We start from the raw sequence: 27,890 nt of genomic DNA, 5'->3' as shown, positions 1-27,890 counted from the left end.
TGAATTTCTTGAATTTTATGCGATTGATCAGATGAACCAAGCAATATGAAGATGTCACCTTAAGCCCCAGGAAACTGTGATGGACATCCTTCACTATTTTCTGAAATTATATAGCCTTAACAACCAAGAAAATGAGTAAGTAGCTCTAAATCTTTAAACCAGGATCTACCTTCTATAGTGCTTACACCCGCTTACACTCCAGCTGTCTTGAGGTCATCCATGTTTGCACACACCTCTGTAATAATAACCACCTGCCCAGATATAATGAAATTAAAACATTTTGGTCTATATACGTTATGTAAGCAAATAGGTTAATCAAATTAAAATCAATTACTCACAACATAATGCAGTAGGTTCACCACAAACTGGAAAGGTATAAGCAGAAGCGCTACCATAACTCACGTAATCCTTTTTCATGACATAAATAATTTAAGAAGAAATATAATAAGGCTGTGAAAGGTTGATGCTAGCTGACAAATAAACAGTATTTATCCTTTGGAAGATGGTGATTACATGAACTCCACCAGACAGGAATGCAGCACCGGAATGGTTCCAAGGTCCAGTCTCAGTGTGAACCCTGTGGCACCGAGCCAATACTACAGACTACTTTTGGTCTCTGTGCACAAGACTGTCAAGCTTGAATAGGGATGTGTATCTGCAGAGAGCAGTGGCATTTACAGGGCACAGCGTATTTGCATAGCATCAGATAAATGCCTCTGAATTGTCTCTGCTGGCCTCGGGATGCACTGCTGGTATTATCGCATGTTCTGCTGTCACTGCATTTAAACTTTTTCCACTGTGATGTGACAGTCCTAAGATCCAGAAGACCCCCCCTCCACCTCTCTCTCTCCTCAAGTGGACACCACTTCAGAGAATCATCAAAGCAACGTTCCATGATGCAAACAATCATGTGACCCCACTTCCTGGTGTTCAAACACAGAACAAACAGCCAGAGGCGTCTTCAAACGCAGACGAGTGCAAATAAGTATCAGAAAATGCTGAAAGGGGGACGTGTATAAGAGCCTTACTCTCTCGACTTGACAGAATGTCAGAATACTATGCATGACCCCAGGTCTTTATGGTCAAGATATGAATAAGCCAGATAAGAAGTCAATGGCACAGAGGGAGATATTCACCAACAAATGACCGCACACTTTACTGGCTGACCATCAACTTGGCTTTATCAGCGGCACTGCAATATAGAAAGCGCATCAGAGGAGCCGTGTTTTTGTGCGTGCATGTGCGTGCTCTGATGATGAGCATACTGTATGTGTGAGCCTGCACAGGCCAGAAATAGCCTGAGCTCAGCATTGCAACCTCCAGCAGACAAAGACTAATAAACTCACTCATCTTGCGTTCTTCTCTTCCCCTGCCGCATTTTCATGTGGTTCAGCATGACAGGCTTGCATTATCCTCTCTCCTTTAGGCCTGCAGTGCTCCTGCTATGTCCTTGGAAGGCTAAACATCTCATACTGGTTTGGGAAAACTTCAGGAAACTGCAAAGCATTCAAGTTTAGTGGCTTTAACAAGTTATGGATGTTTCAACGAAGGAACTCGGTAGCTGAATGGTAGCTGAATCCCCCCCCCCAAAAAAGGAAATGCCAAACCAGTGATATATATATAAAAAAAAAAGGTTCAAAAAAGGGTGCAAGACTATGAAAAACAAAGCAGTGACAGCGACTGAGTAATTCTTTACCTTTACAGATGACTACACTTACAATGCCCTTAAGCACAGCACTTGACCTCCAGGTGCTCTTGTGGATTTGCTCAGAGGCTGGCGGGATGCGGTGGTCGTTGTGGGAAGCCCCCCCCCAGTCAATGTGACAGCATAAATATGGAGAGCAGAGCTGCGACAACACGAGGCAAAACATTTTCCTGGATAAAGATGAGAAAAAAAAAAAGTGCCCGCTGTTTAGGCGGGCAGCGGACTTTGTTGAAAAACAAGCTTGCCTGTTCACAGTCCAAAAGCTGTTGGCAGTTTTCTCTTCATTCTAGTTTAATTAGGGAGACCTTTTCCAAATCAAAGGCCGCCGCATGGAGTCCCAAAGGTGGAAAAAGCCTGTCGTCAGCCAGTGTGAGTGATGTGGTCCAGACTTGAGCTTAATGGAACTCTGGCTTGCTCAATTGAGGCCTTACAAACTGTCTAGATGAACATACTGGCCCACACAAAATAAACCCGACAATCAATAAAACGAAAATCTGTTTACAATCTAAAAATACTTGCTTCATCTCCAGTAAAAGGACCTGCTATGTCCAAAATGGATATCAGCGTCTTTGATGCTGCTTTAAAATGTATCTATGAAGGAATATGTATTGTTGCGGTATCTCTCAGTTATTAATAAAGTGCTTATACAGTAAATGACTCTCGGGTGCGACCACAGAGCATCTTCTCGCTCAGCCCACTCAGGGTTCTTCCATAAAAACACACACACACACATTCATGAAAAGGAAGCTGCCGCACGTGATCACAGACACACGCACACACATATCTGCATCCTCTCGAGTCTGTTGATCAATGTGTTGCTGATGGGCCACTAGTGACCCCAAAACCCTGCAGCAGACAATTGATTTATCCCTCTTGGACAAAAAATGATTGCCCGATATATCTGTCAATCAGCCCAAACCCCAAAAGGCCAGGTTGTCATCAAAACCAGAAAACACGAGCTAAAATTTAAAAAAAAAAAAAACATCCAATAGAGCTGCAGATACATACGCACACTTTTGTCAACAAGAAGCACTACCCAAATATACACACGCTTTTGTTTTGGTGGAATCTGCCCTCAAATCCATTCTGGTTTGTTCATTTCGGAGATGGCAGACTGGAGTTTAATATGATTGGAGAGTAAAAATGGCAGTTTGGCAAGAGGACTGTAAGAAACCAGATGTCAAGAGGACCATTTTTCACTGGTCTTAATATGGTCACCAGCACTTGGCAAGAACCTTCAACAACAAGGCTGAAAAAAGACAGGGAAGTTTAAAGCCAAAAAGGAGCTTCTGATATAAAGGAAAGAGACGCAACCTGGACTCCACAGTAACTGCCTTGATGCTTGAGCCTCAGAAATAAAAGGCTGAGATGATGATATTGGGCGTGTGGTCAGAAGAGAAAAAACAAGTTAAATCCCAACAACAACAACAACAACAAAAAAGATAGACAAACACGTCCATGCACATACAGCATTATGGCTGGCTGCCAACGTTAATGCAGCAGCTATAATGGACCAATAAGTTAATTTTCACTTGGAGAATACAGCAATCAATTCATCTATACATCCATTCGTACAGCATTTCCAGCCATTTGCACACGCATCCCTACCATTATCCCTTCCATGATGGCGCCCCTCCTGCTGTGGCTCATGATGATCTGACCTCACATTCTTGGGGGGCCAACACGGCTCCATGATGCTCGCATCTGTCCTGTTTGTCTCATGGTCTCGTTTCGCCAGTGCAAACAGTCCCTGCTATCAATTCTAACATCAGCTCTCACCCCAGCCTCCACGTCTCTGTCCCTGGATAGACGGCGAGGTGACCAGGAGCCTGTAACCATAGAAACCTCTGCCGCTGCACGCTCTCGCTTGCTTACCTGCTCTTGTATGAGCTGAAACAGGGAGCTTCTATCCATATACTGGCCAGAGAGGTGAGAGGAGCCGCCGAGGACAAGGGCATAAGGAGGAGCAAGAGAGGAGTGGTGGTGGTTGTTGGTAAGATGGGAAAAGGTAGAGGGGGATTTGGTTTGGTTGCAGCTGGTGCCTAAATTGTAGCGTCAGGCCGCTTCGTTGCTGCTGTGTCCCCCCCCCCGATGCTGATGGAGAAAGCCTGCCGGGCTTGGTCCCTGGTTTTCCTTGCTGATGGTGTCGCTGGAGTAATAACCGGTGCCGAGTGTGCGTCGGTGGTGCAAACGGGTTGTGACTCTGCTCTGTGCCAGTGCAGCGTGGCGGTAAACCCAGCTTCAGCAGACGACAGGCAGGCACGCAGGCAAGGCAGATCCAGCAGCTTTCATTCACTCTCCTCCTCCTCCTCCTCGCTCTCCTCTATCCCATTGCACTGACTGCTACCTCGCTCTCTCTCGTCCCTCTCCTCATACACACACTGCGCCGCCTGCATACCAATGAGGCAGGGGAGGGAGGTGGCCTCTCTCTTCCAATTGCAGATGGGGAAGGAGTGGTCAGGGGCTGCGGCTCCTCTCCTCACTACAAGTAAGGCGTCTCAGGGAGGGAGCGGAGGATGGGTTCCACTGCGGCTTTGCTCTTACTACTTGGCACAGACCCCCACAAAAGACACACAAAAGACACACACACACACACACACACACACACACACACACACACACACACACACACACACACACACGTCTGGCCTGTTACTGACAGCACAGACAGGCATCCACGCACAAACCCACACACTGTAAACAAGACAAAAGCTACTAATACACAGGCATATGGTAAAATCCTAACCGTGGTACAATTGTGATATTTGTAGCGTTGCACAAGATGTGATGAATGGCACGGGAAAAACAATACAAACCCACGGATGATATCGATGCCACTGCTGGCCCCCGAAGAGAACTAGACTGCTGTGCAGCCCTTCGTCGTGCTAATAATAAGCACTGGCACATTAGCACATTGTACGGCTGCACTGATCAAACACACTCCCACCGCCAACACACATGCAACAAACATCAAATTTGATTTAGACGGTTTAAAATGGCTCATTGATCCTTCAATGAGCTCTAAGTGTAAATACCACAACAACAATAACACAAGACCAGAACAAGTAATACCAGAACAAAGGCTTATTTTATGTTAATCTGATGCATAATAAAGAACACGGCATTCATAGAGCAGAACAAGAGGCTCAGAACATACAAATGATGGAAAGTGAACTTGTTACTGTTCACGTGGGCGGCTGACTTTCTTGAGATCCCTTTTTACAAATGTTTTCTTTATGTACAAATCCGCAGTAACCCCTCCTCCTCAGGACAACAGCGATAAGGGAGAGGGCACAAGCAGCAAGGGGACGTAAATCTCAACTCATAAAACAAGAAAGCGAAACGGTCTTGGATGCTCCGTAGCTGAGGCTGAGATTGTGGCCGAGGATGTTGGCAGGGTTGTGACCTGGTGACGCCTCCAGCTAACAGATCACGGTTGAAGCCGTGATGTTTCTTGTCTTCTGCGCTGTCGTAACTCAGCTTCAGGCTCTGTAACTGAAAGTGCCTCCGCCTGTTTATATACCATGATTACACCAGATGTTTGAACCTTCTTGCTGACTTGATGGCTTTAATGTGAGAAAAAGTTAAAAAAAAAAGATATCTGGACCTGTTCATTACAGCTATGTCTCCTGTGCTTTATTGGGTCAGATGGAAGCTGTTGATGATATGAAGTGACGAGTAACTGCTGTATCTATCCTAATGGGCCTAGGCCACCTTGAACATGGCATGGCTCCCAGTCTTTCCCTTTGTCATCTTTCATTACGCCGATGTGACACACTCTTGTTTTTAAAAAAAAAAAAAAAAAAAAAAAAAAAAGTAACAATGACCCTGTGAGTCTATAGAAACGACAGCATTTCCTACTCTACGTGGAAAGACTGAAGTCACTCCATGTGCTTCTTTGTTCAACTGCTAATCAATGTTGAGAATTAATTTGCCTCCAATACTCTGCAGTTGTGAGCATGAATAATACAAATCTAATTATGAGGTCACTGCTGGAGGATTTTCAAACTGCAAGTGAGACAGATTGAAAGAACAGCCAAAATGAAACTGGATTCAACTGTTGCCTTGGTAACCTCAAATGACTTCCATCAAACTATGATAGGCAAGTACCATGAACTAAAAAAAAAAATACAATACAATAGAAAAATAAAGCAGAAATCCCTCTTAAGAAAAACACCCAGGCTCCAACATATGTTCACATCAGTCTACATAATCTTTCTTTAAAAGACAACCAGTACAACATAGAGTTTTATGCAGCACTATTCAATCGCACAATGAAAATGAACAATTGGTCTCGATAGGACAAAATAGCACTAGATAGAGTTGAGCAACATTCCCAAATGTATGAATAAGATGCCAACTAGGCTCACAGCCCCACACCAAGAGTCACGCCATTATCATTGTTTCCATTACACTGCCACCAAGTGACATTACACAGACGACTGACAGAGGGAGATAACCCTCCCGTGAAATGCTGTCTCTGCGGCCTGAAGCATCCCCGACTGAATGGCCTCGCTTGAGCCTGACTAAACCCTTCATGTTCTATTCACCTCCGGTGGATGGATGCGGACGGCAACCCGAGCAGCCTGCTCCTCTTTAACAAGGCCTGAGAGCAGCAGACAAACACGGGTCTAGACTCTGCGAGAGCGCGAGGGAGAGAATAACAAGGCCTTTCAGGGAGGGAGAAACACATTAATTAGACTGCCAGTCTGCACTCTTCCTCGCAAGCTTAATGATCTCCAGGTCCATAAGGCAGGTGTTTGTGAGGATGGTTGACTTTCTGTCAGTCAAACTTTGCTAAGAGGGAGCCATGATGCCCTAAAGATTTTAATTCAGTGTGGCTTAATTGTACACAGGCTAAACAAGCGTTTTAGCATGAAGTGTAGATGCACGTCAATTTCTACAGCAGGACTCCACCCTATGGACACCAAACAGGATCAAGTTTAAACAGGGATAAAAACACTGTTTCTCTCTAACAGTCTTACCTTGTTTATCTTATGAAAATGTCCTTTAAATCTCTGTTTAGTCTGTTTTAAAACTAGATGAATTTCAGCCCTGTTGCTCAGTCTCGAGACTTTCAGGTACCTCCTACAAAATAAGGCTCAGCGGTGGATTTCATTTGGATTGTTACAGCAACATCAGTTTCTACACAGAAAAGAGATTGCACCGGGCTGCACAATGCAACATCTGGAAGGTATAAAATTTGAAACGGTCTGCTTCAGAGGAAATTCGTTTTTAAGTCCAAATTACCCTTTTAATATTTGATCACAATTATAATTGAAATAGTCTAAATCTAGATCTGTACATTTTCTAGCATTTGAATTTCCACTGATTTCTTTTAAATTAGATTATTGAAGTATTATTTCACCACAATAAGTTACAATAAGTGAAAGTTCAGTTTCATTACCAAATTTCCTTTTTCTTCAGTGTCGAATGTGGATCCATGAAAGGAGCCAATAGTTGTCATCATTATAAGACGTATTCTGTTAAATTTTGAAAAATGTATGGCAGCCAAGACTACAGTAGAAAAGTATAGAAGTTGATGATCCTTTGAAATGTTCTCTTTTTTTGCTGAAGTGCAAATTATGATTTGTGTGATCCTGGTTATCTTTGAAGTTTTGAAAGTGTCTGTAAACCCAGATGGGCTGGTTACCATTTTGTGCAAGACCCTTAAATAACCTCATCAATCAATCAAAATCTTTGCACGGTCAGTCATAAATGTACTGAAATTGCATCCGGCTACTAGATACACGTTGAACCTTTGGTTATCTTGTACAACACCCCGGCCAGACTCACTGAATTATCCATTGTGGGAGGAAGAAAACTTGTGCAACAGAAAGTAATAACAAGAACTTACCTCATGAACTCTTAAACTGGTTGTTGAGGTGGACCGGTGGGACAGAATCACATCAGAACTTGAGGATGTCTCTGTGAGGACATCCAGGTAAGGTGGAGAGCTGTCTGGAGGATGCTGGGAAACATTTCTGCCATTTACCATCCTGGAAAAACGGCAGCAGAAAGTTTGTAAGATTCATTTCTGAATGTTGAAGACTGCAGCTACTCTAAAATACAATTAACCCTCAGCATGCTGTCAATGTGCCGGATCACAGCATTACAGTGATGCTCCATTTTTCTCTTTGTTGACCTAATCTTTTATCATTTGAGAAGACAAGTTGTTTTGGGGCCTTTCTTGAACCTGTCAGCCTCCACTAATCATGAGAAGTAAAATAGATGGTGCTTCACACTCGAGCCTCTGAATGTCAAGCAGTAGTCATTGTGCAATAGAGGGAATCACCCCGCGTGATGAAAAATGGCAGAAAAATGAATCAGGTCACTGAATGACACAGTTTTAATCCAAACTGCTCCACTTAGAAGATCTCTTGGGGCCATAAAATGGAAGAGGCGAGAAAGAGGAAGGAGGCTGAAATTAGAATGAATTAAGAGGAGAAAGGGTGGAAAGCAAAGGGGGAGTAATGTATTGCAAATTCTATGAATCCTGACAACTCTGATTTTTTTAAGGGGCAACTATTTCAGCTCCATCTGTACAACATTCACATCTGATACAGGACTAATCTGTCAAACATCAATTGCTATTTTTGACATTACTGTGTTACTGTGCCACTATTGTGTTGAACACAGATCTTCTGATGATACTGTAGTTTGGGACCAACAGGGTAAGGCTGAAGTGTAGAGAGACCTCTGGTGTTTAAATCTGCAGTTACACCACCTGAATGAGAGCTCATCACCCATGTGCTTCCATGCAAGACCATGTTTACGATACAGAATACAGTGCCGTGCTTAAAACACTTTAGATGTTTAGATTCATCACGGCAATTTCATTTAATAGACGAGTATTTGGCCACAAAGTCATAAAGAGGTATCTTCCGTGACAATAACAAGGTGTTAAGAGATGGTATAGCCCCCGCAAACCCCTGATCTCAACATCACTGATGGAAGACAAAGGGTTGTCACCACAAATATTGATTTCTGTTCACCACACTGTGTATGAAATAACTGAATCAAAGCTACTCATGCCACTATTTTTGAAAGCATCCTATTTTGTGCTGCTTCCCCTTTTAATACCATCTGGTATGAACATAAACGTTTCACACAATTATACATCCTCAATTTCTGTAGCAGTGCTAATTATATTCCTGACAAAGTCAAAGCCTATGTGGATGGCAAGTGACACAATTAATCACTTGTCTTTAAGCTGCTACTCCCCCCTGCTGGTGAAATCAGATCAGATCAGAAGTCAACAGCACCCTACTACAGGCAAACTCCAGAGCTCTTGAAAACTGTAGGCAAAAAATATAAAACGCACATGAAATATATATATAAAAAACAACTAAAATCACCATTTGTAAGTAGTTTTTATTGTGACATTTTAAAAATAATCAAAACAGTAGAAGAGATTAAACCCTCCCTATAACATGGCCAGATGGGTTCCAAAGATTCAGGCATGTTTTAGATGCAATTTTTAAAACAAAACAAAAATCACAATTAAAATGACGTCTACACATACTAGATGGCTCTTATCCAATGGCTGCCTGTTGCAGCTTGTGTTACTCTTGTACACTACCTAAGTCCCTGTGTCTTAAAGGGGCAAGGGTTAAAGTCAGGATTAGGGCTAAATGTAGCATTCTTCAAGAGCAAAGTATCAGTTCCAAATCAGACGTGGTAGCAGCTTATAGCCAATATGTCAAGTTGAAAAGAAAAGTAAGAGCTGCTCTGATTTTAGTTTTATTACTAATAAGAGCGTAATAACTTTAGTTTAATGAAAAAAATGCCTGACGACTGCTTGATTACGTTTCAATGGGGCACTTCTGTTAAAAAAAAACAAAAAAGAAAGAAGAGAAAACATGTTTCAACTGTCAACTCACAATACTTCACAACAGCTGATGTTAGAGTCATCTCTGCTGGTCTGACTGACAGCTCACAGGTGCTCTGACAGTCTGTGTCCAGTGAGAGGCTTGTCATGTCAGAGCTGCTTTGACAGCTGACATTGTGGAAATAGTTACCTGCTCTACATACTGAGATGAGGCAGCGTAACACCGGCGAGACATTCACAAAGAACGCCTTGCTGTGGGGCAAACTGATGGACCTCTGTTGACTCGCTTGTGCAGCACTTGGCCGCTGACACCTGCTCAGACATCCAAGTGTTGAAACAACTGTCACAACCCGACTGCGTGCACACACACTGCCTCCACAGAGCGCACTCACACCCCAGCTGGCCGCAGGACAACTGCATTAAAACCGCTAGTGTTTCAACAACTTACTCTCACTATCTGTTGTCTCGACGTGCCACGCTGTTACTTTATACAGGTCTAATCACTGGCACAGTTTTATCTGTGACAGCGTAAACAATGTCCCGCTCGTGAGGACAAGCGGCCTTTTAAAACTGGACGAACAGACAATACACAGTCCAGACCGTAAGTATTTAGACAGTTTGACATTGTTTTTGTTCCTCGAGCTCTGTGCTTCAGCATATTCAATCTAAAGTAACATTAGAAATACTACGTTAATGTATCGGCGTTAATTTGAGTTGGTTTACAATCAATATAGAACAAACTGGAGCGTCCAACGATTCTAAAGTAATTGGACAGATACACATGAAGTCAAATAATAATGATCTCACTTAATATTTTGTGCTCTAACAGGGCTTCAGTGCAGCCTCATTCAGTTCTTGCTTGTTGTGGAGTCTCTGTGCCTTCAGCATATATGTGCCAGGTCTATTGGCAGCCATAGCTACATGCCCAAGCCATAACAGAAGCACCACCCTGGTTGATGGATGAGTTGGTTTGGGCCATGACCTAATCTTAGACTCTAATCTTGCCTCTCTCGATCATTTTGATAGATGTTGATCTCTTTCATTAACCCACAGAACTCTATTACAGAACTCTACTGGTTTCTTTTTGGATATTTCTGACCTATATCCTGGTCTTTCTGTTTTTGAAGCCAACCAGTGGTTTGCATCTTGTGCTAAATCCACCCAAGTTCTGTTCACGAAGAACCTCACTGGTAGAAAGAGATTGTTTTACAACATGCAGATGATTTTACGCTCATCCGCAACAACTGTGCTCCTCAGCTGACCATGTCATTTCAATCAACTCTGAGCCACACGTGAGCTCTTTTCTGCATGAACTAACAGTGAAACAACAAAAAGCTGCCTGAAGCTTGCAATATGGCCACTTATTGCGGAGACAACTATATCCAACACAGTTCTTTCAATATTGATACAGACCTACTCAAACTGAAGCTCAGACTTGGCACTATAATCAATATTGTATTTATTATTTTATTTCAAATGAATGAGCTGGAGCTGAAAGCATAAAAAACACAAAAAAATGGGTTACCATCCAATGCTTATGGCCCAGACTGTATGCAATTACATCATAGGGCTATACAAAACAACTGAGAGTAAGTGAATATATATATCTTAACCAATGGAAGGTGCCACTGTTCAAATATAAAAAAAAAAAACCCACTTCCTTTTGCATTTTTAGCCATTTTCTTGTATTGATGAATTATATGCTTTAATTTATTTTTATTTGTTTGAGTTACATTTAAACAACTCTGCTAGAACAGAACTAATGTTACACCCCGTCAAGTTGGTATGATCCAGTATGTATAGGGGAAAACAGATTTGGTGTACTGCATGGAAATGTTGTGTGAAAGATGCAGTTTGAGAAGGGTGAATACAGTATTTGTCCTATTTGCTGTGAGGATTTTTACACAGTTTAGGTGGTGTTGTTGTTTGTTTCCATGACTGAAATTGTAGTTAAGTCCTTTTGAGACGGCAACTGTGAATAGAAGCAACACAAATAAACTTGGCTTTGGCTTAATGGCATTCAACATCCCTCTCACTTCCTCTTTACTTTCAAATTCTATTTATATAATTTTGTAACAATGTTGTTATTACATTCCTTCACATAAATCAGTGGGATTTTATCGACACATTGTATTTTAAAAAGTACTTTTACTTAAACTGTTTAGACGCAAGATGGTCTCTAGTTTATTCGATATGAAAAATGAACCTGATGCTGCTTAAAGAATGAGATGAAAATATATTGTGATGTTTTTATAAAAGTGTGAAAAAACCTTTAGTATTCATAGCAGAAAAACAAATGCTCTAATCTAAAATGTCTTTCCAGACCTCTTTTCTTGTCACTTAAGTAAATAAAAAAAGAACTGGTTCATCTTAAACATATTTGACTTTTAAAGCCAGGGTGAACAACCGTCTTTAAATCAAAGCAACTCAGAAAGAATGTTTTTAACTCAACACAAAGTGATCATGTGCTGGATAGATTTGGACCATTTGACTACTGATCCAAGGCCCTGATAGGAGGCACAATGAGGCCTTCCTAAGGGAAACTGTGTAGGATGTTACCCAAAATGCACTTGGGCCAGAGACGGGACAAGACTTGAGAAGGTTTTGGCCATGCTAAAATTACAAACTGGCATCAGATAAATTTAGAGGCGCAACGCTTAAATGCACCTGACACTGATGGTGTACATGTCTTCTGTAAATACATATGTAATATAACTCCCACTCGACTGTCTCCAACTTCTGACAAATAAACCAGCACTGGGTTAAACATTATGTAAATTGAATATATCTCCACCTGAGACACTAACTTGACTTTAGATCAAACTGAAAAGTTGGATTTCAGTGAGGCAGCAGGTTAAGTTAAATTTTCATATAGATGAGTTTATATATAGACCAAATTTGTATGAGGAATGTCACACTTATTTTGTACTGTTAAAATATCATTAATATTATTATCATCATTATTATAAATTATCATTATCATCATAACCATCGTCATTATTATGATCATTATTATTACCACCACCTGAGTCTGCAACTTACCCATTATTTTCATTACTGCTGATTATTTATTCTATTAATTGCTTGATTTAAATATCTGAAAGTCATTAAAAAAAAAACAGGGTACCAATGTGACATCCTCAATGTTCTCTTTTGTTACTCAATTTAAGTAAGCAGCACATCCTCACAGTGGAGAAGCTGTAATCAACACATGTTTGAATTTGTCACTGAATAACGACTTGAATGATTAATCACCTATTATGATATCTTCCAATTAATTTGTTAATTAATTAATCAACTAATCTTTTGAGCTGCCCCAACCACGGGAAAAAAAACCAACAACAAAACACAGCAGGCTATTATACTGGCATGGATTCAAGACCCGTCGTTAGATCATTATAAATTATGCCCCATTATTAGTCGCCTATGAAACGCTCTGCATGCGACCTAATAAAAACGTCCTGGTCATCAAGTTACAGATTATCCTGAGCAGGGCTCGGGGGTCCAGTCAGTGTAGAGGACGTCCCTCTGTCGGTGGATGAAGGGAGTGGTCTAACCGGCGGAAGAAGTCAGTGTTTGGGTGCTGCGTCTCAGCACCGCTTCCTTAACGGGGCACACGCGGCCAAAGACAATAATACATCCCTCCGGACAATCGGTGACAGAAACAGCGGACGGATACCCAATACCACTTCCATAGCAAAACAAGCCGACACGCCACAGCTATTCCTCCTGCACATGGCCCGAATAGGAGTCGCAAACAATAGACATGCTCATACTGAACCATTACAGAGTATTTATACAGTCAGCATAGAATCAGCACACCGCACAGCCCAATTATCTTCCTCATCCATTTGCCATCCATGAAAATATATATCACTCAGTCACTCTAGCTCGCCTTATTCACTCCTTCACCCATGTCTATTTACCTTTCCACTTGTGCTATTGAGTATAAATATAATAAATATTGTTGGATATGGACCCCCCCCCCTCTCCCCCCCCCCACACACGCTCACCCATTCATTTAACTCACCCCTTCATCTATTCCCTCCCTCTTCCGCTCAGCTCTGCTACATGAAAGAAAAAACACTCACTCGTTCAATCTATCGCCCTCCCTCCCTCCCTCGTAGTTTTCACTCAGGCAGTCCCTCCTTCCTCACTTAACCCACGAACTCACTTTGTTAACAAACACACACTCATCAACTCGCTGCAAAGACACAGGTGGAGGAAGAGGGAAATTCTCCAGAGTAAATGTTAACGTATCTGTGATTGTTGACACTGTTAATAATTTACAATCTACTAAACAGACAGGGGAGTTATAATCGTAATGAACCAGAATGAACATTTCATAACAGTGGTCAGTTCACATGTAAAATTGTCTCTATCCTACAGCAGTCTGCCACTATAGAGGTCCTCCTCTCTGATAAGCAGCCTGGTTGTCCCGGCAGTGTTTTGCACCACTGATGTGGAGGAAGGGAAAAATTTGATTATTATCTAAAAAAAAAAAAATAGTGTCACATAACTAACCACGCCACAAAAGTAGGAGAAACGCACCACTCCAGTGACTGTGACTTTGATATAGGAATCAAAATGGCGTTGCAGGGAGGGACGACCTGGAATTAAAAAGAAATTATCTGGCAGGATTATTATAAAGTTTGTTTTTCGGGAAGTTGCTGTTGATTTGGACCCCCTCTGACCCTCATAATAATGAGGGGAAACAAATGTCTAACCTGTTATTGGCTGTGGTCTGATGCGCCAGTTCCTGAACAAAAGAAAGCCATCACTGCGCCCTATAGTGAAGGACTTTGGTTTCGGCTGCAGTCCCCCCTTTGCAGCTGGACTCCCACCTGGTCACACATCAGCCACAAAGCTTTGACCCCTGTCAGAAACAGAGTGATCAATTTTATGTCCCGCTATCAGAATCCCTGATCTTTGAAGGTGTTGGCAACTTTCCTGACAATAGAGCTCGAGTGGCGACTGCCATAGTGACAGTTATAACCAATTCTGCCCCCAAACCAGCAAACACAGCGAACCCATCCGCCGTGATCCGACCCAAATAAACCCACATTACCGTCCCAAATGTCACCTGCAACTTAGATATCGTGACATTTAATTTATACGAGGTTTAACAGTAAATAATCTCGACCACGTCACTCAAAGTCAATGGCCGGACTGTGTTAGTTGGGAAAATGTATCGATGTATTAAAAGGAAAAACGGCATCCTGCACTGACCGAACAGCGTGCATCGCACTAAGCAAAGATTCAATTTCGATATGCATTGGATGATTTTGCCCGAGGTTCCGTCTGTTTGGGTCAATTTAAAGCGAATTGTGCAAAATTGTTCACGGCACGCGCTACTTCCAGCTGGTTTTCCTGGAATAAAAGTTGTTCGCCGGCGCGGACGGGGGAGAACAAGTGTGTCACCGTGAAGCCCAATGTCTCTACTATCAGCCCATAACGTTTTGTGGATCAGTACTCATCCGTGGTTTTAATATTTGTCACGAGTTGGAGGATGAAGAAACACAAACGGGACGGCGCCAGTTCCATGGAGTCCGCTAGATCAGCTGCTGGCAGTTGGTGTTCTCAATCACGTCCGCAGATAGGCTTCATAGGCTCACTGAAGCGCCTGTGGAATAAGACACTTAAGTGATCCGGTGTACTAACGCGTCACTTTGTATGGATAACAACAATATTATTTTTTCCTTTATACGCTTTATTATCTGATTGAAGGACTTTGGGGAAAAGCTTTATTTTTGGCCGCGCGAATATTTCGCTCTTCCTGACGTTCCAGTGTACGAGCCGGGTGAAATTACACCTCCAGGACTTGTTTGTTAACTTACTCAAAAGAAAGTCACCATGGCAGAGACGTCGGCAGCTCCAGCCAAAGCCAAGAAGGCGTCCAAGCCCAAGAAACCTACCTCTCATCCCAAGTACTCTGACATGATTAAAGCGGCGATTGTTCACGACGCGAGCCGAAGCGGAGCGTCCCGTCAGTCCATTCAGAAGTACGTGAGGAAGAACTACAAGGTGGGCGACAATGCCGATTTGCAGATTAAAATGGCCCTGAAGAGGCTGGTGGCATCCGGGATGCTGCGCCACACCAGGGGCATCGGTGCGTCCGGATCCTTCAGGCTGACCAAACCAGAAGACTCCAAAAAGCCGAGCAAAGCGGCGGTATCTGCCAAACCAAAGAAGGCAGCAAAGCCCTCCAAACCCAAGAAGGCGGCCAAACCCAAGAAGGTGCCCAAGACGCCGGAAAAACCCAAAAAGGCAGCTGCGAAGAAAGTGAAAAAGGTGGCGAAAAAGGCGACACCAACGAAAGCCAAAAAGGCACCGGCTAAGAAAGCAAAGCCAGCCAAGGCCAAGGCAAAACCAGCAAAGAAAGCAGTCAAGCCAAAGGCAAAGACACCCAAAAAGGCAGCCAAACCAGCAAGAAAGAAGTAAAAAGGACATTAACAGAAAGACAAAGTCACTGTAAATACTTAAGGAAATGTTTTCGTATATGTATTATTTTTGTAAGGTCTCATGCAAACTTATGCTGTTTTTACCAGTAGTTTTCTCTTCATTGCACTATAGCCTCAAGACGCTGTAGAAATAATTGTGAGCATTTTTGTTCCGTTAATACTGTTAATTTCGTTGTGATCCTTGGATGCATATAGACTATTCGGATCTTGCGGAAGAGGAAAATGTGTAAATAGAGTCAAACTAATGAATGGTTATTGTTTGTGCACGGGATCATACTGAAAATACACATGTTTCAATGGTGAGCATTGTTGAGCCTTTACAATGTACAGACCATAGGCAGTGGACGTCAGCAAGGTTTTCCTAAAGGCTCTATAGTTGACATTCAGCCTCCATTCTGTATATTTTCTCATGTTCAGACGACTCATAATATACAAACATCCCACTGTGTTGAGTCCCTTTTAAAGACTGTTTACACTGCGATTCAATAAACCTTCGTCATCTTCTACAAAAAAGTGCTTGTGAACTTATTGCGCGCATTTTACGCGTGCGTAAAAAACTTGGAGAAGTGGTCAGTGAAGCGGACGGAGGACTTTCTATGCGCTAATCTAAAAGATTAATAGGTTTTAATGTAATGTAATCACTCAGAACAATAAGCCTGTCTCCTCTTAAATGTATGCATATGGACTATGATTTGAAGCGAAATATAAGTAATGAGAGCTATTGTGCATCAGGATGGCGCAGAAAAATACATTCTTCTGAAGCTTTGATGAGATGATTTTCTGTCGCATAGGGGCTGACAAAATATCGTGACACTTACGTTACAGACTGACTTAACTAAGTTAAAAGTTAGACTATGTAATGGGAACTGGAAAATACATAAGGAAAGCAGTAGTGTTAAATGTTATCAGGTTACATCAAAAACTAATTCGTGCATTTCCCAAATAGCCAAGGGGGGCAGACGTGAGATCATGCAAAATGCAGAGCTTCTATTGGGGAACAAAGTGACCTCAAGAAATAAGCTACCTAAGCAGTGGTTAACTCGGTCAATTTACTAAGAATTCCGTTTTTAAATTAAACTGGCCCAAATACCTCAGGGAACCATTAAGAACTGTCTCGAATGAAGGCCATAAAGTTTAATTTACAGCAGTCTTTTATTTGTAAAGCACTTCGGTTTTTCTAGCACATGAAACTACACGCAAAACCCCTTCCACATACTCCTCTCAGAGCGGCCGCACACCACCGAGGAGATGCCTTTGCAGACACACCCACCGCTCACTGCCCTGCTTCTCACCTGATGTACAACATTGCCATCTTGTGGTGCCTCGCAGGAACATGCGACTCCTCTTCACTGCAGTTGGGACTGAGGCAGCAGCAGCAGCAAAGGCTGGAGTCAAACTGATGCTGAAAGTCAAGATAACATACACATTATCCTCCATGCTGTTATTCATTATCCTTGTAGAGAGGCGTAAGATCATAAAACCAACCTTGTTAAATGACTCCTAGCTGAGCAATCAAAGAGGAACACCCTCACTCCCAGAGGCATGTTGTTCTTGCTTTTTGAGATGCTGTGCAAAAGGGCTGTAATTGGCGTTGCATCAACACAGCAATCTGATTTCAATAGAACAGCAGACTATTCACTTAAAACAAATATGGTTTTGACACTAAGCTCATTTGGCATCAAGTCTATAATATTTTAAACAACAAAGCCTCCTTTGAGTTCAAGACACATGAAAGAGTAGCAGAGATCAAAACAAAGTGTGTTTTGGTCTCTGAAGTCTGATACTTATGTGTGAAATCTAAAAACAAAACAAACTTCAGTCAAAATTTATCATCCAGAAAAAAATGGATGCAAAGAAATACAAAACACCAACTGCCAAAGCATTCACAACATCTCTTTCATCCCAACACCCACAACGTCTTTTAGCCAAAAGTCCCCACCCGGTCTGGTCTGGTGGTCTTTTATTCAGCATCTAAATCAGTTCATTTTCAGTAAGAAAACAGCACTTTAAAAGTCACTTAAATGGGTCCTGCAGAAACAGCAGGCCCTCAGCTAAGTCAAGCAACACAACAGACATTATCATGACAGACTCATGATGGGAAAACAACACAATGGCAGATTAGGTAACACAGTCAAAGTGTATGCACAGTGTATTCCAGGTGTGTGTGAATAGTCTCAATCAAAACTAACCCCATTTCAATGTGAACAGAAGCCGAGAGATAAATTTGACCACATTTTCTTTAACATTTTTTCACTGTTAAATTGTACCTAGCCTTCTTTTAGAGGAGAACAAATCACTTGCTTTCTTGCAGATGCAATGCAAACCAATTTTTTTCTTCATGCACGAGGAGAAATCTCTCTCTGCCACTGCATTTCTGTGGGTGCGCTTACTGTTAAAAACAATTTAACAATAAGATTTAAGCTGAATACAAGGATTAATTCTCAAGCAAAGTGGTACGTCCAAGGGGGCCAATAACATGCTACGACTACTCATTGCTGCTGGAGTTATTTGGCAAATCAGATATTTCCTCTTGGATCTGCGTTGTCTTGGTCAAAAGGAAAAGGGGTTGTTTGTTCAGGGGTTTGAGTGGCAGCCAACTAGGATGTCTTCTTTGCTAAAAATGCTTCACGTGCCCCCTGTGGTTCTTCAGTCTTGTCAATTTGGCATTTTTCTAATATGCTCAGGAAACACAGCATGTATATAAAAACTCTCATCATTTACACTGAGGGGAAAGCAGTGGACTTGACACCACTATCTTCCTGCATTTTTACCCCTCTGATAAAGCACCTTTGTGGACTAAACGGTAGCAGTTCTTTGCGTATCAAGCGCAGACAGGCTAACCCCTAATTAGCCTGTTTCAACGATATAAGGCAGAAAAAACTGGGCACGGCATCATGGGGAACAAAGCGACCACCACCTGGACTATTGCGATGAACTGACGTCAAAATGAAAAGGTCAGACACTGAATGGCAGAGATATGGAAAGTTTCCTTTAAGCCGTCAAGGTAAAAACTAAGATGATGAAGACTTTGTGTCGTTCAGACTGCAGTGGTTCTGGATCATGTCTCAGAGGTTTGGTCTTGATGGATGGAGCGTCAGGTTGAATGAAGAAAGACAAAAACAAAAAACAATCGCCCAGCTCGCTGTTGCTCATTTCAGTCTGGCAACGGCTCTGTAGATAGCAAAACCCAGAACTGTAACCACAGCTGAGCCCAACGCCACTCTCAGCCAGAAGGATGTGTTGCTCATGTCTGAACCATTCAGGTGTCTGGAGGAAAAAATAAAAATCAAGAGGGTCAGCCATATCAAATAACGCAGATACTAATATTAACAAGACAGATGTTTAGCTTTTTACATCTCTACCTACGACCTCTCGTCATTCAAAGTTTTCAAACATATTTTCCCCAGAATGATCTCTATATTTCCCATGTTTTTAGTGAAGCCTGATTTTTAATGAAGTGCAGGAGGTTCTCTAACTAGAACGTACGGGTACATCGCCGCCCAGGCGAGCCTGGTGTAGATGTTCTTGCTGGTGGAGCCGAGAAACAGGCTGGAGAAGGGCAGCGGGGGAGGTAGGCGGTGTTTGTAACAAAACTCTGCTGGCGTCATCCCGTGGAACTGCTTGACTTCAGGAAGGTCCACTTTAGAAGCGACCAGCACACATGGGATGTTGCTCTCCATGTAGTGTTGCTGAATTTAGAAAATGGGATGAAGAGGGAAAAGTTTAGTTGAGAGATGCAAATTTATCTTTTAAAAGGGGGTCCTAATAAAATTCAGACAACCGTTATTTGTTATTCATAAGTATGATGTTTTTGGAGACACCCATTACAGCTTGCGTGTTTCACGTGATTGACAGTAAGAAAGCAAAATCACAAATTGTTTACATGGAGCTTTTTTTAAAAAATTGGTTTCATCTGATAAAACTAGAGTTTAAAACAACCCTGATCTCTTTGCACCTTCAGAAGATGGTCTCTCCCATGACATTCTCTTTAGTATTAAAGATTTTCTAACCACGACAAGTTTCCGCCCTCAAAAATTTGCTTTTTCTAATTGCATATGTAATTTTTTTCTAATTGCATGAAGGCAGCAAAGTGAAAATTATTGCTGTATTAAATAGTCTGCACTTGTATAGTGCTTTATCACCGTATCAGGCTCAAAGCGCTTTTTACACTGTTTACCATTCACCCATTCATTCACACGCTAATGAGACTGAGCTGCCATGCAAGGTGCTCGCCATCAGGAGTACATTCACACACCGATGGTGACCCTTTAAATGCTCCTCTTAACTGTTTTGGGACTGACCTTGTATATGCTGGCACAATAGTCAAAGGAATGGGGGTCACTGGTGTCATACATGAGACAAGCAACATCACAGGAGGCGTCTGATGCCTTCAGGAACTCTGTCTCCACGTCTACCTCTTTGAGCTGCATAGGGAAGAGAGGAGTGTGGCGTACATGCTTAAGTCAGCGTCAGAGGTTAAAGGTCAGCACTAATATCGGTTTGGAAGCTACTTACGATAAGGTACTTCTCCTGGTTGCTGAGTTGGACAGTATTTATGACATGTGGGGAGAAGGCACTGCTGGAATTTCCTTTATTCTATGGAAGCCAAAAACAGCCACAACTCAGCAAAATCAGGGCTGACAATGGAGACTAATGGAAGCTTATCACAGCTTAACAATGCAACATGTGACAAATTCAGCTCCAAACTAGCTGATGTTGCCATACCACAACGTCGCGGCCCACAAAGGCCTGGAGAAAGGCCGTCTTGCCAGTTCCTTGAGGTCCAATCACCTTGCAGAGAAACACTGACCGCTGTGTCTGACGCTTCTCCAGGTCCACCTCCTTCTCCCGAGTCACTGCACAAATAAAAAGCACACAAACACAAATATAAACAAAAGGCACCAACATACCTGTATGCCAGTCTTTCAAGGAAAATCTGATTAGCCTTGCTGCAAGCACACTGCTGGACCGGTCGTCTTACCTCACCGAATAGTAAAATGAAAAATTTCCGTTTCTTTTAAGAGAAACTGATGTTTTATTTTTTTTCTAGGCAATACCATTAGTAGCCTTGAAGTGGGAGAAAGATCTGTGCTCTTGTGTTTCATCACTATTTGGTTTATCTTGGCTACCAATCACAACATAACAGGCTACAGACCAGCTTTTAGAAAACATGACTGGAGCTGACCAGTTTATCTCTGAAAAACGGTAGCTGCTCCATCGAAGATATCCTCAATAAAACCTAAATAGAGTGCCATTACAAAATAATGGTGTGATGACAAATAGAATAAAAAAGGTTTGTGGTCTCGCAGGAAAGTACATGTCGTTACCAAAATCAAGAAGCTTTATCGTCTGTACAGGAGCCAGTTCACGATATGTAGCACTCAGCTTTTCTGGAACCACTCGGTGCAGTCAAGACTTAACTAAACTCTAAATCAGTCTTGAATTGTAGTTTGTGAAACAAAGCTGTTTGGGCACGACGTGAAAGGTTCGGGAGGTCCTTGGCTCGGCCCATCTGTGGCACAATGTGGCGATCCATCAAACATTTGTTGAGTCGAGATATTTCAGGACCAAAATATGTGACTGACAAGCCAAGTGATGGGCCATGAGAGAGACCCGCTGACACTGACTTCCCTAGAGGGATACCACTCATCAGGGCCAAAAATAAAACACAATAACAATGAACATTAATACAGCTCAATAAAAAGTTGATTTGCCACTGTTGAAGTAACATGAGCTAAAAACTGTAACCAGTCCCTTTGAAATAGAGACTTTCTCTGGCTTCTGTGACATCTATAGTCAACTGGGCAACACGTCTCACAGACCAGCATGTATGTGGATAACAGCAGTGAGACGTATTAAAATTACACTTTCCATTCTTGTTCAGGTTTTGCTGACAAATCAAACTGCCTGCATGCTGAATTACATCTCCTCATATTAGCTAAGGATGAATCACTAACTAAATCAATAATCCACATTTTTGGGGTTAAAGTTAACAAGCACACAACAACACAGTTAATTTCGTGTGCCAAGCGTGCACTATATTTCAAACTGTGCATACAAAAATGTGTTAATAGACATGCATTTAAAAACGGTTGACCTAAAGTGAACTATTTATTGACATCTCATGGACAAAAGCATATGTATGTTAAAGTATGAGGCTACAATGGACAGGTCGTTATGTTCTATAGTCAAAAAAAAGTCTCAACATTTCTAATTGACGTGTTGCGTCAAGATTGTCTACGACTGACAAAGTTAATCTCACACCCACCCACACCCACAACCACACCCAGACACCCACACCCACACCCAGACACCCACACACCTGTGATCCCAGCAGTCTGTGACTCCTGTTCAGTGATGATTGGGTAGCCGAGGTATCCTAGGTGCTCCAGGCAACGGTGGATATCAAGGTATGCAGAAAGCCTGCATGTGAAGGGCACACATGAGAGCTTGAAACAGTTCAGACTATGAACTGCCTGACATTGCAATAAAGTGTAAACCTACAGCATGCCTACCATTGCACAATCCTCAACGACTTAGTGAGATACTTACATCCATTGACACAGGTAGCCGTGATTAGAGATGTAGCCCTCGTCTGTGGTTGGGACGATCATGTAGACGTCTGCACCCCATGGCATGTAAGGACATACACAAAACAGGTTCTTGAGCTCCGTTGGTGAGAGAGCGGAGTCCTTATCCTAAAACGGAAAACAGACCACTTCTTCAAATCTTCCTCTTCCAGTGAACAAGAGGATTGCATTCACATTACATTTTACAGTCCAGAGTGACATTGTGACTCAGGCAGCTACGACTGCTACTCACTTCATCATACTTGTCAAACAACTGCTGAAGGAACTGGCGGCCGAAATGATTGAGCTCGGTGGTGCAGCCTGCAGGAACCCGCAGTCTTACAACAGAAAAACAACAATTAGATATTTCGATGACACGGCATTCCTGACTAATCTGGAGAAACAACATAAAGCAAAATGGAAACAGGACAAATACAGCAAGTCTGAGATAACTATGTAGAAAACATGGAACAGGATCGTTTCTATCAACTATTTCAATATAACCTGCTGAAATACTATAGCTATTAACAGTTTAATATTTGACAGACAGGATGTAGTCACTCCACATACTCAGGGTAAAGGTAATCATCAGTCAGGTCTAGGGTGTCATCATAACCAAACTTCCTGAGGATAGTCCATGTGGTTTCATGTCGGCCCCTCTGGATAAATAATGTATTAAGGAACAAGAAACCTGAAAAAGAAGAGAGGTGATACTTGGCCATTCGTTGAACGTGGCCCCTCGAACAACAGGGTTTAAAGTTACATGTTCTCATTCATGATTGTTTTTTTACCATTTAGGGTGAGACCATTGTCCTGTACCCCATCGCTGGTGTTTTTCCAAACAACTGTCTTGACATCTTCTAAGGCTTGAGGTGCCAGAGGATTCCCAAAACAAGATTTCTACATGAAAAGATGAATTTTATTTTTAGAGCAAGAAAAAGTATGAGAAATAGCGGAGAAAACACGTTGATGTGATTTTAACTGGTACCTGAAAGCTGTTGAGTTCAGCGTCACTGAGGATATGGTCGTTGTCCTGGTCAGAAACGTAGAATACTCTGCTGAGGGCTCGGACACATAATGGTTTTAGCTGGAAAAAAATATTGGATATTGCTTATTAGTTTGTTTGTATGCATATGTCTGTAAGTGGACTGGGACGGACAGGTTCACAGTTGGCATCCATTTACAAAAATGGCTGACCTGTTTGTCCTCTGGGTCGTAAAGAGGAGCAGTTGGGTGGAGAACTGCCTTCTGTGCATAGTAGAACAGCTCGGAAATGTTTTTTAGGTTCTTTGCGGAACACTTGAAAAAGAAAAACGTCACAAGGAATATTTCAGATACAACTGTCAATGCAATCCATAAGCCAGATAAAGTGTAAATATTTGTGTGAAATCAGGCAACTGGGTCTCAATGGTAGAGTTAGCAGGTGTGTACAGACTGGAGAGATCAGCAGACTGGATAAGTGTGTGACAGAGCTGAGCTTCACCTCAACACACGTCTCAATCTCAGAGAACTGGTTCATGATGGGAAGAATGGTTTCCATTGAACTCCCACAGCGCAGATCAGACTTGTTTCCCACGAGGATGATGGGAGCTCTGATATAACAAACAGAGACAGGATAACACTGAGTAAAACATGTCCATGATTTGTTGTTTACGGACATCACAATATGTGGAACTCTGCCGGACAACATAAACTGAACATTTACAGGGTTCAAATATTTTTTGAATGCAAGGATCTCTCTGCATTTTGAGCATTTAGGTGCTTAAACGTTACTTAGGTTGATTTAGGAAAATGCGAGAAGGAGCTCATGCTCCTAGATTACAAAATTGCTTGCAAACACAGAGGTAGTACAAAGTTCAGGAGACTGTGCGAGCCCATTCAACACACACCCATCAACAGCTGATACATACTTGTTCCCTTTCTCTGCGTCTCCATTTACTAAAGGTATCCATTTGGTTTTGATCTGAAAAATAAAAGGCAGGGTCTGACACAATTGTAGTTTGTTTGTATTCTAAATGCAAATGTAATTCAACACAGTGTTAGACAATATAGGTCGAGTAGCAGGTAACTACCTTGTCTATTGTGTCCTCGTTGGTGACATCGTACACTACACACACCACATTAGCCTGTATGGGATGAACCAAGTAAGCTGACAATAACTTTCACAACAAAAACGGACCCCACTCTGTTATGTTATACCCTGATACAACATTAAGTTAAGAAAATATATACCTTTATCACTTCAAAGTATGTGCAGGAAAAAAATTACTGATTGTCTAATCACATGCAAAAATTTATTCAGGGCCCAAATACAATGTGCAAGAGTTTATGTAAGTACAAAAATGCCTGGAGCCAGAGAAAAGAAAATGATCAGGCTCTGTATTGTTTAGCTTTGGGTGTTAAGCTTTTCTCTAAGTATGTTATACTCTGAGAGGCTGCTTGACCAACTTCCAAAAACATGCTTTTTGTTTTAATAAAACTTATGGCAACATTTTTGGTGCCTGGTTTGCAGCCAAACTTACACAAAACTTTATTTATTTTTAAGGATCAAACTTCAATATTTTAATCAGGGTTAATTAAATTGCAAAACAGCCTTGGTTGCATTAGTTTTTTTTACATTTTTTTTTATAAAATTGACAGAGGTGCTCTAATGTTGTACAGTATGATGTTAACTATGTTAATTTGTTCTGTATGGTGGAATTACCTTAATGATCTCATCTCTTAGGACTTCATCACTCTGCTCTTTCTCTATTGAGGTTAAGGACAAACATAAAGAGTCTTAAAGCCATGTCATAAAGACCCACATGCATCATTTATGGATTCAACAAGCACACACACACACACACACACACACACACACACACACACACACACACACACACGCGCACGCACGCACGCCATGTTACCTGAGTAGTCCACTATGTGTGTGGGCACCTTCTCTGGAGTCACATCAGCAGGGATGGTGATGTCTTCAGCTCTGAGTGGAACCTGTTATAGATTGCAGACCACATGCTGTATTAACCTTTAATCATTTAATCAGACTGCAGCCCTCCATAACACAAGCATAGATTTTCAATTACACAGTAAGCGTGGACAAAATTATGGTTCGGAGAAAAAAACATTAAGCCTTGACCTGACAGGCTAGACAACTTCAAATTCAGTAATCTGAGTAATATAAAACTACTTTTAAATGACTGTTCTGAAATCACACGAAGCCTCACGTGACAACAGGACTGAGCAGAACGAAAACATCTCAGGAAGCCACAGAGTATATGACAGGGTAGTTCTGGATTCATTGATTAGTATATCAGCAGCACAAATAAGTGTCAAATACACAGGAAACACCCGGGCCAAAATCAAATAATGATATTTTTGACCAAATACATAGACTGCGAGAATATTACAGTAATGGCCACTGGTGCCTTCACATTTATACAATGAGGTTATTGAAAAACAGAATCATCTGTGAGCAAAAACACAGTGTTGAACAGCTGTGCTCACAACTCACCTCTTCTGGGAACTCTTCTCCGACCAGAGACATGATGAGTGACGTCTTCCCCACCTTGGCTGTTGGAGGAGAAAATATAATATATACATATACATACATATATATATATATGAGGAGGATGAGAGCAGCTGAAGGACACAATCTCAAGGAGCACATCTGGCTCATATGATGACAGGTGTTATTGTAAAAGTAGTTACATGTACTAGCAGGTTGGCTGACTGTGTAATCTTTAGATTATCATTTGAGATTAGATTATCGTGGTGCAGCTGGTTAAAAAGAACAAATGAACACAAAACACTAAAATGAACCTCAGCTGTGAAACTAATTATTCAAGAACTGTACTCGAGTACAAAACTTTAAAGTTCCTGCAATTGTTGTATTTTTGGTCCAAACTGATCTATAAAGTGGCTCAAATTGTCCCAATGTTCAATAACTACAGCAGTAAAATACAGCGTGTACTTTTTACTTTTGATCCTTTTGGTGCATCTCGCTGATAAAACTGACGTCCTTGTTCCTTCAGTGACGTTTTGAACGGAGGAGTTTATCTCGGTACTTTTACTTAAAAGTAAACTAACTCTGAATGACCTTTAAAACACACATTTATAATCTGGTGTTGTTATAAATCTTGTTGTCTAAACTGTCCTCGTATCTTATTCGCTGCTGCTGCCGGCGGTGATGAAGCAGCCGACGCTAAACTTTGAGGAGTTTTTAAACAACACTTTTGACGCCGTGTTGCATCCGTGTCCCGTGTAATGTGTCTTTCAGTGGATGATTGCTCTGCTGGCCGGTTAAAGAAAACACAAACAAACAAAAAAAGGTAATTATCCATCGGCAGTTATATAACTAACCGTTACAACTTTATAGCAATAACACTCTTGAGCCAGCAGGCGGAAATCAACATTTAGAAAGCAGCCACTTCCCGCAAAATACACCTTTTTTTTTCTTTTTTTTTAATTTGACAGGCCGCAGATATCGCAGAGGCAAATATCGGTGCTCTTTGAGGACATCTGTCTCCACCATAACACAGGAAGTTCCCGAGGTACGTTCAGCTTCAAGTCAGTAAGTCGGTTAGCTTCAACGGCTCATGTTTGCTCATCGTTTAGCCGGCGGTCAGCTGACTTACGTTCCCCCAATAAAAGTATCCTGACGTCTTGTTTCATGTTTCCTCGCTCTTTGACGAACAGCTGGACGCGCGGCGGTTCTACACAAACATTTATCTTTCATTTGAATGTCAAACTTCGAAGCTGCGAGCAAGCGTGCGCCTTCCCCACCGCGACGTGCAGCCAAGGTGAAACCATGTTGTTCCGGGTTCACAGAGGGAGACCGTGAAAACACGCCGCCTGTTGGACAAACGGTGTCATTACACCATCAGGGTGGATTTCATGGGCGAAACGTGTAATGGAACATTTTAACAATGACGTCTCTTGTTAATCTGTTCCCTTAATAGACTTTGTTACTGGACTTAAATAAATAAAAATAATAATAAAAAAAAAAATTCTCGAGTTGGTTTAAAAGATTCTGCAGACGACTGTAGAAATTAAACATGTGCTGTGGATATCCCCCAAAACCCATCAGTTCCAGATGAAGATTCACCGTCACATCCCCGCTATCATTAAAATGCAGTTTGGATCGTCTCAAAAAAGCTTTATGTATCAGAGGTCTGCAAGGGAATGATCTGCTTTTCGACAATCGCTCGAGTGCTGGACCTGGATGTCTATTTTAATTGAATGGCAAATCATTCTCAGGCCTGGAGAGTCTCCTTTTCAGGACTGGATGGTTGAATACAGAAAAGCACCTGCATATGAAACAATTCCAT

The 27,890-nt window shown here is 41.8% G+C and overlaps 3 protein-coding genes across 6 annotated transcripts in view; 1 reads left to right on the top strand and 2 right to left on the bottom strand.

Moving 5' to 3' along the window:
• Positions 1-7,686, bottom strand: part of rhbdl1 (rhomboid, veinlet-like 1 (Drosophila)) — a 48,020-nt gene extending 40,334 nt beyond the window's left edge. The window contains exon 1 of one of the 4 annotated variants that reach the window (XM_069155804.1): positions 7,563-7,686. Coding sequence is in view for 2 of the 4 variants with exons in the window: in XM_069155800.1 (XP_069011901.1) it covers positions 3,314-3,355 (42 nt within the window). In the remaining 2 variants the exon portion in view is untranslated. The other 3 variants (XM_069155801.1, XM_069155800.1, XM_069155803.1) reach the window with 3 other exon arrangements.
• Positions 7,687-15,160: 7,474 nt separating this feature from the next.
• On the top strand, positions 15,161-16,510 carry h1-0 (H1.0 linker histone). The gene has a single exon (XM_069155794.1). It carries the CDS (start codon positions 15,390-15,392, stop codon positions 15,975-15,977), a length of 588 nt encoding a protein of 195 aa, XP_069011895.1. The 5' UTR covers positions 15,161-15,389; the 3' UTR covers positions 15,978-16,510.
• Positions 16,511-17,130: 620 nt separating this feature from the next.
• On the bottom strand, positions 17,131-27,373 carry rhot2 (ras homolog family member T2). The gene is made up of 20 exons (XM_069155793.1): positions 27,198-27,373; positions 26,075-26,133; positions 25,473-25,554; positions 25,271-25,314; positions 24,639-24,692; positions 24,477-24,529; positions 24,050-24,158; positions 23,764-23,865; positions 23,555-23,653; positions 23,358-23,466; positions 23,137-23,257; positions 22,820-22,904; positions 22,550-22,695; positions 22,320-22,420; positions 20,723-20,853; positions 20,513-20,593; positions 20,299-20,421; positions 19,484-19,686; positions 17,483-19,264; positions 17,131-17,399 (listed from the first exon to the last, which is right to left on the bottom strand). The coding sequence occupies exons 1-19, from the start codon at positions 27,232-27,234 to the stop codon at positions 19,147-19,149; spliced, it is 1,857 nt and encodes a 618-aa protein (XP_069011894.1). The 5' UTR covers positions 27,235-27,373; the 3' UTR covers positions 17,131-17,399; positions 17,483-19,146.
• Between the last annotated feature and the right edge of the window lie 517 nt (positions 27,374-27,890).

This window comes from Embiotoca jacksoni, unplaced genomic scaffold (genome assembly GCF_022577435.1).
Source record: "Embiotoca jacksoni isolate LCO1_2020_lvr unplaced genomic scaffold, fEmbJac1.0.p SCAF_20, whole genome shotgun sequence".
NCBI lineage: Eukaryota > Metazoa > Chordata > Actinopteri > Embiotocidae > Embiotoca > Embiotoca jacksoni.
The sequence above is the reverse complement of the archived record's forward strand: the minus strand, read 5'-3'. Positions and strand labels throughout refer to the sequence as shown.